General features: G+C 48.6%; 1 protein-coding gene across 2 annotated transcripts in view; it reads right to left on the bottom strand.

Annotated features, from left to right (window-relative positions):
- Window positions 1–8,520: 8,520 nt before the first annotated feature.
- Window positions 8,521–10,500, bottom strand: part of CTSW (cathepsin W) — a 3,911-nt gene continuing 1,931 nt past the window's right edge. The window contains exons 4-10 of one of the 2 annotated variants that reach the window (XM_008583339.1): window positions 9,941–10,092; window positions 9,746–9,842; window positions 9,582–9,662; window positions 9,375–9,500; window positions 9,120–9,184; window positions 8,843–9,040; window positions 8,521–8,759 (exon numbers count right to left, since the gene is read on the bottom strand). In XM_008583339.1, coding sequence (XP_008581561.1) covers window positions 8,649–8,759; window positions 8,843–9,040; window positions 9,120–9,184; window positions 9,375–9,500; window positions 9,582–9,662; window positions 9,746–9,842; window positions 9,941–10,092 — 830 coding nt within the window. In that variant the 3' untranslated portion in view covers window positions 8,521–8,648. Of the gene's footprint in view, window positions 8,760–8,842; window positions 9,041–9,119; window positions 9,185–9,374; window positions 9,663–9,745; window positions 9,843–9,940; window positions 10,093–10,500 lie in introns of both variants that reach the window. The other variant, XM_008583337.1, reaches the window with a different exon arrangement.

Here is a 10,500-nt window from a genome sequence, read left to right as displayed (position 1 = left end):
GCCTCGCCCGGGCGGTGAGCGGGAACCGGTCCGTATGTGGGATCCGAACCCTCGGGGGGGAGTGCCGCCGCGCTTCCCAAGCAGCGCACTATCCAGTGCGCCACCGGGCCGGCCCCTTGTTGAGGATTTTTGTGTCCATATTCATAAGGGATTTTGGAAGGCAGCTATGCTCACCTGTATACCACCAACACCAATCATAAGCAATTTTGGTCTGTAATTTTCTTGTGATGTCTTTGTCTGGTTTTGGTATCAGGGTAATAGTGGCCTGACAGAATGCGTTGGGAAGTGTTATCTCTTCTATTTTTTGGTGGCCAGCCAGTATGGGGTTCTGAACCCTTGACCTTGGTGTTACCAGCACCGAGCGAATTGGTCAGCCCCTCTTCTATTTTTTGGAAGTGTCTGTGACAAATTGGTATTAATCTTCTTTAAATGTTTGGTAGAAGTCACTGGTGAAGTCACCTGGGCCTGGGATTTTCTTTGTGGGTAGTTGGGTTTTTTTGTTGTTGTTTTTAAATTATGAATTAAATCTCTTTACTTGTTATAGATTTATTTAGAATGTCTATTTTTTCTTGAGTCGGTTTTGGTAGTTTGTGTCTTTCTAGGAATTTGTCCATTTCACCTAAGTTATCTAGTTTATTGGCATAGAGTTGTTTACAGAATTCCTTTATAATCCTTTTTATTTCTATGAGATTAGCTATAATAACCCTTTCATTTCTTTTTTTTTTTTTTTGACTGGTAAGGGGATCTTAACCCTTGGCTTGGTGTCGTCTGCACCACACTCAGCCAGTAAGCTAACCAGCCATCCCTATGTGGGATCCGAACCCGTGGCCTTGGTGTTAACAGCACCGCACTCTACCGAGTGAGCCACGGGCAGGCCCCTTTCATTTCTGATTCTAGTTATTTGAGTCTCCTCTCTTTCTTTTCTTTGTCAATATAGCTAAAAGTTTGTCAAGTTTATTCATATTTTCAAAGAATCATCTTTTTGTTTCATTGATTTTTCTTTATTATTTTTCTAATTTCTTTTTTTTTTTTTTAAAGATGACCGGTAAGGGGATCTTAACCCTTGACTTGGTGTTGTCAGCACCACGCTCAGCCAGTGAGCTAACCGGCCATCCCTATATAGGGATCCGAACCCGGGGCCTTGGTGTTATCAGCACCGCACTCTCCCGAGTGAGCCACGGGCCGGCCCCTTAGTATGCTCTTCTTTTTCCAGTGTTTTAAGGTATAACTTTAGGTTATTGACTTGAGATCTTTTTTAATATAGGTCTTTACAGCTATAAATTTCCCTGTAATTACAGCTTTAGCTACATCCCATAAGTTTTGGTATGTGGTGTCTTCATTTTCACTCATCTCAAAATATTTTCTGATTCCCTTTTTGATTTCTTCCTTGACCCACAGTTATTTGAGTGTGTTGTTTTAGGGCCGGCCCATGGCTCACTTGGGAGAGTGCGGTGCTGACAACACCAAGGCCACAGGTTTGGATCCTATATAGGGATGGCCGGTTAGCTCACTTGGGAGAGTGTGGTGCTGACAACACCAAGCCAAGGGTTAAGATCCCTTTACTGGTCATCTTTTGAAATAAATAAATAAATAAATAAATAAATAAAAATTTTAAAAGGAGTGTGTTGTTTAATTCCCACATATTTGTGTTCCCTAAATTTCTTTCTGCTACTGATTTCTAATGTCGATCCATTGTGCTCAGAGACACACTTTGTATTATTTCTATACTTTTAAACATATTGAGAGCGTTGGCTGGTTAGCTCAGTTGGTTAGAGTGTGGTGCTGATGACACCAAGGTTCAGGGTTTGATTCTCTTACAGCCGGCTGCTGTAAAAAGAATTTTATTTTTTTATTGAAGCTTATTGTTTTGCCTAGCCTATGGACTATCCTGGAAACTGATATGTTTTTCAGAATATTCTCCCGTCTTGGGTCTTTTTCAGTTTGAAGGACCTTTGTGATAACATGGGCCCACTGAGATAATCTAGGATATCTTCCCTATCGTTGTTTCTTCCTTCGGTGGTTGGCTGGTGTAGAGATCCAAACCTGTGAGCCTGGTGTTATTAGGCTGCACTCTAACCACCTGACCTAACACGGTCATGCTCCCTCTCTTAAGGTCAGCTGATCAGCAAGTTAATCCCAACTACAACCTTAATTCCCCCTCTGTCATGTAACATCTTCACAGGTTCTGAGGATTAGGACATGGACGTCTTTGAGAGGCCATTATTCTGCTTCTGGCAACAGGTGAGAACCAGGAGCAGCTTCTTTTTTTAAGGCATCATACTTGCTAAAACCCAACTGCCATGGTCTGAATGTGTCCCCCCCAAATTCATGCGTTGCAAACTTAATTTCCAGTGCAACAGTGTTGGCAGGTGGGGATTTGGGGGCAGTGTTTAGATCCCAAAAGGCAATAGTCGGAAGTATTGGATGAGGCATTGGAAAGATACTGGAGCTGCCTTGCAGGCGGCATGCTGTGATAGTGCAGCAGTTAGTACTCTGTGTTGTGAAAGGCAATGGTACGAAGGCAAAATAACCGAAATCTTGAAGTTAATCTTATATGTTTATGCAAACATTGAAGTGCTTTTTGAAAAGATCTCAATATTTATTTATTTATTTATTTATTTATTTATTTTTAAAAAAGATGACCGGTAAGGGGATCTTAACCCTTGATTTGGTGTTGTCAGCACCACGCTCAGCCAGTGAGCGAACCGGCCATCCCTATGTGGGATCCGAACCCGGGGCCTTGGTGTTATCAGCACCACACTCTCCCGAGTGAGCCACCGGGCCGGCCCAAAGATCTCAATATTTAGATTTAGGACAAAACACAATTCAAATACTTTCTTTTTTTTTAATTTTTTTTTTAATTATTTTTATTTTGTCAATATACAATGTAGTTGATTATTATGTCCCATCACCGAAACCTCCCTCTCCCCCCTCCCATCAAATACTTTCTAAAATTAAATTTGGCATACCTGCCAGCTGCCTAAAAAATAAAAATAAAAAATAAATTAAATTAAATTTGGTTAACTGCTGCACAAGAGTCACCATTGGTTAACAGCTTTTCTGTTTCGCGACTTACATCTCATGAAATAAGTAGGAAAAATATGAAAGACAGGTTTTTCCTATGATAAGTCATCAGCGAACAAAACATGGACCGTTAGCAAGTAGCTCTTGGTACCCTGCAGTGGGCTGAACAACAAATATTGCCCCCTGAAGTCTTTGGACTCCTGTTATCTAAGCTTAAAGTTTCTACTTTTTTTTTTTCCTTTTTGTCTTTTTTCATGACCGGCAACGGGATCGCAACCCTCGGTGTCGCGCCCGCACCACGCTCAACCAGTGAGCAGACTGGTCTGTATATGGGATCCGAACCCTCGGCGGGAGCACCGCCGCACTCCCAAGCGCCGCACTCTACCGAGTGCGCCACCAGGCCGGCCCCTAAAGTTTCTACTTTATTGTAGGGAAAGATAACATGATAGGCAAAAGACAGTTGGAGGGAGGTCTTTCCAAAACATACATATAATACATACATTTATATAATGTATACATAATGAAATTATATGTATACATATAATATGTGTGTTACATATGTGTGTTTGTATATATATATGTATGTGTGTATGTATATATATATTTTTCTGTTTATAAATGTAATTCACACTCTTTGGAAATCTTCAAACCTCACCTCAGAGAAACAAATATTACGTTGAACTGTATGAAATTGTCAACATTTCACTGTTTTTTACCTACAAACACAGCAATTTTGTGCTGTTCAACCCAATAATACAGCAAAGAGAACTCCCTGTAATCCTCATGCCCTGGAGGGAACCACTGGCATTTGGCACATATTCCTCCAGGCTGGGGAGTATGTCCGTGCACATTTACAGTTAGTGGAATTACTACTTCAATGATGTAACAGATAATTTTTGCAACCTGATTTCTAAACACTTTGTTAAGCAAAGCAAATCCTAGCACTGGCTGTGTAATGACCGTGGGCCAGCTGCTTCCTCCCTCTGTAAAATGAAACTAATGATTCTGTGCCAGTTATCGATTTATTGACTCTCAGTTCCAAATTTGCCTTTTTGGCCTGCTTTGTGAAAATGGATCTGGGCCTTTTAAATATTTTTCTTTCGTCAGATGGTACAATGTCAAATTTTGCCAGTAGAGGGCGCTGAGAGACATTTCTGGAGGAAAAAGTTTTGCTTCTGGTTTTGATGTGCCCCTCTCAGCTGGCTTCTGCAGCAGGAACCAGCTTCTCCAGCTCAGCTCCTGCAGCCAGGGCAGCTTCTCCAGCACCAGGCTCCTGCAGGGCATGGTGACCAGCAGCACCCAATAGCAGCTGCTTCTCCCAGCACCCCACCCCCACCTTGGGAGTAATGGAGCACCTCTAGTGAGACACTTACCCATGAAAAGGTTTTCCCAGCATCCTAGAGGATGGTTTTCCAGCAAGTTCCATGGGGCCAACATAGCACTTCCACAACTTCTCCGCTCTCCAGTGAATCACTGTTATTCCCTCCAACAAGGTCTGGATCTCAGACCTGGAGGCAAGAAGCAGGATCTTCACTGGGGGCTGTAGCTCAGCCCTAGGGTTGGGAGGGTGATCCTTGTATCTGCTATTCCTCTAATCTTTGGAGTTCTCTTTACTTCTTACTAACCAAGCCCCCATTACCCCAATCTCCTTTTGTCGTTAATAATCCTTTATATCAAACTTCCCATGTTCAAATTACTTTGTGGTTTCTCTCACCTGCTTGGACCCAGACTGATCCAGCTCCCTACCTCATAGTGTTATGAGGATCAGAAGAGGTAATGCAAGGAGTGTGCTGAGCTTGGTACCTGATGCACAGAGAGGACTCAGAAAACAGCTGCAATACCATCATCGCCATCATCGTCATCTCACTACATAAAAACCTATAGAGCAGCCTCTTATTAACCGTTGCTGTGGTTCCATAGTATGAACGGAGTTCTGAGTCATTCCATTCCTGATGGACATTTGCATTATTCCAGTTTTCCATAACTGCACACAGTCCTAGCGTCCACATAAGTCCCGGCATCTACTGAGTACTTACCATGTGCTGTACCCTGTTCAAAGTAATTACATATATTAACTCATGAATCCTCACAACACGCCTATTGTACGAGTTTCCTATTGCTGCTGTAAGAAATTACCACATGGGCTGGCCCGGTGGTGCACTGGAGAGTGCGCTGCTTGGGAGTGCGGCGGCGCTCCCGCCAAGGGTTCGGATCCCATGTGGAGACCGGTTCCCGCTCACTGGCTGAGCGTGGTGCGGGCGCAACACCGAGGGTTGCGATCCTGTTGCCAGTCAGTAAAAAAGACAAAAAAAGGAAAAAAAAAAAAAAAGAAATTACCACAAACTCAGTGGCTTAAAACAACGCACATTTATTCTCTTACAGTTCTGGAAGTCAGAAGTCTAAAATGAAGGTGTGGATGGGGCTGTGTTCCCGCTAAGGGCTCTAGGGGAGAACCCAATCCCTTGTCTTTTCTGACTTCTGGACATCATTGTGTTCCTTCACTCATGATCCTTCCTCACATCACTCCAACCTCTTGCTCCCATCATCACATCTCCTACTATTCATAGTGATCCCCCTGCCTCCCTCTTATGAGGACCCTTGTGAGTATCTGAGGCCCACCCAGATAATCCTGGATAATTTCCCCATCTCAAGATCCTTAACTTAATCACGTCTGCAGAGTCTCTTTTACCTTCCATGTGAGATAACATGTTCACAGGCAACAGGTATTGGGAGGTGGACATCGGGGTGGGGGGCATTATTCACTCAACTACACCTATGGAGTGGGTACTATTATCCCACCCATTTTACAGATGAGAAAACTGAAGCACAAAGAGAATAAGAAACTTGCCCAAAGCCATACAGTTCATAAGTAGCAGAGTTGGCATACAAATCCAGGCAGTCTGGCTCTAACAACTTCACAACTTTGAATAAATCTTTGTGTACTCGAATGAGGGTTTATGTAGGATAAATTTCTAGAAACAGAATTACCAGGGCAAAGGAGACACACTTACAAGTGTTTAATACACATTGTGAAGTATTTACTATGGCTGTGCTGATTAATTCCCACCAGCAGCATCTAAAATCCCAAATCCTTCCTTATGCCGACTCTAATGGTTTGAGGGCAGAATGTTATTTGGATACACAAAGCCAAAGGATTTTTACAACTTCTTATCAATCTAATAACTGAAAAATGTTTCTCTTTCATGAAAGAAGAGGAATAGTACTCTCCTAATAATAAACAAAAAATTACAACGGGAATAAAGAACCATCAGTTTCCTGGAGAAAATAAAAACATGTGGTTAGCTTAACGTATGGCAAGACTGAAAATATTGTCCTTCAGGGTTGAAAAAAAAATTGCCCTAATGCTAACCATAATTAGTTTTACTTTCCTCACCGAGACTTGAACACTCTACTTTGTCAGAGGCACAATGTTTGAGGGTGTAGTTTTCCTGCCTTAGCGGGTCATTTTCATCTCCTGTGCCATCTTCTAAAGATTCCTGGTTAATGAATCAGTTCCATCATCGAGCCTTTCCAATTGCTCCCTCTTTATTTTGCATTCATGCCACAAGTCTTGTTTTCTTCTACAACTTCCTTTTCAAGTCCTTGCATTTCCCCTCCCAGTGTGCTATTTATATGGGGCCAAATACGTTTACTAATCACAAGAGCAAACACTCACATAGTTACTTTTATTACCTTCGCTTTTGCAGGTGAGAAAATAGGGCAAAGTGGCTTGCCCAAGATCCCATAGAAACGGGATGCAAACCGAGGCATCTGTCCCCAGATTCTGTCCACGTGATATCCTACCGTGTCTCCTCTGGAGGAGCTGGCCTCCTGGTGTCCCCATGGGCCTCATGCCTGCTGCCCCAGGGCATCTGCAGGCGATGATGGTGGGACTTGCAGGGCAGCGAGCAGCACAGCAGCACAGTTCTCAGGCCCTGCCGCTTCCTACAGCCTCAGTTTCCCCATCTGTGAGATGGGAACAACACTAGTCCCCTCTCATAGGGCAGTGAGGAGGGGTTGGTATTATTACCATTTTACAGGTGATGGATGCTCATAATGTGAGCACGGGGCAGAAGCAAGGTGAGAACTCGGGAAAGGGATGCTGCCCCCATCCTCAGACAGCAGCCTTCCTGTGCCAAGTTCCACTGCCGAAGCAGGCTTCCTTAACAGAGAACTGGGGGGGCAGCTCCCTCTGCTGGTCATCTCCTGGCACCCTCTGCCCAGTCCTGGACTAGGCTTGGCCCTACCTGCCCACTGTTCCTCTGTTCCCTGAGGACTTCCCGGATGCCCCCAGGCCCAGTGTCCCTGTCCTTCCTGCACTGTTTCCTCCCCAGGTGAGGCTCCGTGCCAGGCACAGGTCCGACATCTGGGAGGTGCTAAGGGGATGTGCCACTAACTAAATGCCACCATGTGAACCCTGGGTTCTCAGACCCCTCCTCTCCAACTATGACCACCAACCCAAAGCATCGCCCCACCCCAGCCGCCCCCTCTCCATAATTCCAAACTTGCAGACACACAGCTCAGGCTGTCTCACCTCTTCAATAGGCTAATATTCTAGACTTCCTATTCCGGCATTCAAGACCTCTATCGCTCCTCTCCAGCGTTAGGACACTCTCCAGCCCTCAACACTGCCATCCCATATTCACAATGTTGTCGCTGTCTTCCTCCTATCAAAGCCACAGATAAGGGAGCAAACAAGTGTCAGCTGAGTGGCTGCTCTGTGTCAGGCATGGCACAGGGCACTGTGAGAGGCTGAGCAGGATTTGAACCCAGCTCTGCCTAACTGGCATCCTTGCCCTGGTGTCTGCTCCCAAAGACATCCCAACCAGACGTTTCACAATCGGCTCCAGAATCTCACCTGTACTCCACAGGGTGTGGCTGACGGACTGTCCCCAAGCCTGGGTCCCCTGAGACCCTACCCACAAAGGAACCACTGTCTGTCCAGGCCCTTCTGGTCATAGGACTCTCTCCAGCTAAGGGGCTGGGTCCCCACCAGTGTGATGGGCAGACTGAGCGGTGGACCACTCTACTGCTGACAGCACAGGCACTGGGGGGCCTGGAGGAAATGCTGTCCCTGTCGACCAGAGAGCGGGGGCTGCTCGAGAAGGGCCTAGGAGAGCAGGGGCCCTTCTCGGCCTGTTCTGGACTTGCCCAGCTGTTCGTCCTTCATTCCCTCCTTTCCGGGGGTCGCGGCCTCTTCCCTCCTCAGTCTCTCCTTCCTCCCTTCTCTGGGTCCCCATCCCCTGCCCCAGGGCTCCTGGACCTCCCATGGACCTTTGCCTCACTCTCTGCCCCCCACACACTGTCCTTCTCAGGGGCTGTCTCCTTGTGCCTCTCTCCTGGTTGCCCCGTTGTTCCACCTATGCTAACTCCTCCCTGGATCCTGGAGACGCCCTCTAGCTGGTGGGAAAGAGTGTCTGGGAATGGTGTTAGGGAATGGTGTCTATGCCCTGCCCATCTACCATCTCCCCACCGCAGCTGAGTCTACTCGGAAGCCACGGGTGTTGTCTTGGTTTATTCAAGCCGTACTGAGAAGATTGGGAGGATGGGCAAAAGCCTTGGTGTGGGGCCGGTGAGGAGGCAGCTGGCATAGCCGGAAAGAGCTGAGGGACAGCTGGGTGGGTTCAGGGAGGGCAGGAGACTGGGTGCTTCTTAACTGGTAGGTCTACGCGGGCAGTGAGCGGGTACTTGGTGATGCCACAGGTATTGCTCCCTCGGTGCAGCCGGAAATAGCCCTAGGAAGTTATGGGACATCTGGGCCAGAACGTGGGGAGAGGCCTGTTCTGCCCTGTCCCCTTCCCCAGTAGGTCACACTCACCACCTCGCCCCAGTCGGCCCCCCAGGAGTTCTTCAGGATCCAGTACGAGGTGAAGCGGCGAGATTGAGGCTGGGACGAGCCTGTCTCTGCCCACTCCACCGACTTGGTCCTACCAAAGCCCACCAGCAGGACGGAGTGATTCACTTGCCGGGGGTCACAGGTGCTGGGCTTGGCCCTGATCACACCCTTCTGGTATTGCTGCAGGGGTGGGGGCAGAGGGGCTGAGTCTGCGGCCACCTCCTCTCCATGCCCCGCCCCCTTCCCTACCCCATCCCACCTGCAGTAGCTTCATGTTGATGGTCACGGTGATGGGGCCATGGGTGGCCAGGTGATGGGCCATGACTGGGGATGGAAGGTGCCATCAGGCCCTGCCTGCCCCGCAGCCTCTGCTCTCAGCACGTGGGCATTCCTCTCCCTCCCCCACCTCTCTGCCCCTCCCCCCATCTCTGTCTGTAGCCCAGTGTGTCTGCCTCTGTCTCGGTCAGTCTGTTCCTGTCGTCCCCCTCCACCCGTGTCTCCACCCTGCCCGCACTCTGCTCGTTGTCCGGCAGCATGAGGAAATCCTGGATCCAGGCCACCTTCTTGTACTTCCTGGCTTGGCACCTGTGGGTTTTGGTGTCCCCCCTGAATGGGTAGTCCTTTTCACTGGCCAGACCACCTGGAGATAAGCAAGACAAGGAGGGAGACTCTGCTCCTGAACGTGCCCCACCCCTGCAGTTTTCCAGAGGCGGGTACTCACTGTTGTTGAGGACAGTTATGAACGCGTCCCAGACAAAGCCCCCCGAGCAGCCATCCCCACAGCGGTCACAGTCGAGCAGCTCTGGTGCAAGAAGGATCAGTGTGGGTGGACAGGCCCTTGCCCTCCCTCTCCTGTCTCGTACACTCCCTCTCCCGCAGCCATACCCTGCACAGAGACTTCCACGGACTGGTGGTGTTTGATGCCCCACAGGGACTCGATGTTACCCGCAGCCGCCATGGCCCAGCAGCACTTGCAGTTTTTCTGGTGGGAGAGGGGGTGGGGGCAGGGTGAGGTGTTCAGGCCTTGTCCCTCCTCTCCCACCAGGGGCCGACCGGGCCATGCTGAGCAGGGGCAGATACCTGGTCCTTGATGGAAGAGATGATGCCGGCCGCCTTCCGCCAGTCACAGGTGGCGGGCGTTGACGCCCCCTGATTTTCAGACCCTACCTTTCTGCCCACGGGGATCCCTCCAGTTGCCCTTCGATGCCCATAGAGCTGACCAAACTCCTCCTCTGGGGGACAGACAGGGCCACCAAGGTCACAGTTTTGACCCCTTCTCCCTATTGCACCTCTCCCACTCCAGCCATCTACATCACTGGCCATTTGAGTCTCCATAATACCCTGGGAGGCAGAAAGGCAAGGATGCCGAGGCCTAGAGAGAGGCTCAGCTCCTCGCTGGGATTCACTCCTGCACCTGCTGCCCCGAGCTGGGCTGGGCTGGGACTCAGGCCTGCAGAGTTCCTGCCCCTGTGCTCTGTGATTTGGGACAAGCACTCAGGCCTCTGGTCCTTAGGGTGCCTCCCTGGGAAATGAAAATGGAAGGTCCGCTCTGTCCATCTGCCAGTATCCCTGGAGCAGACAGACTCTGCTTCCACACCCACCACATATGGGCCAGGAGGGTCCCTGGTACCTGTGAGGTC

Source organism: Galeopterus variegatus, unplaced genomic scaffold (genome assembly GCF_000696425.1).
Source record: "Galeopterus variegatus unplaced genomic scaffold, G_variegatus-3.0.2 Scaffold2889, whole genome shotgun sequence".
NCBI classification, from domain to species: domain Eukaryota; kingdom Metazoa; phylum Chordata; class Mammalia; order Dermoptera; family Cynocephalidae; genus Galeopterus; species Galeopterus variegatus.
This window is presented reverse-complemented; position numbering and strand designations above follow the sequence as displayed.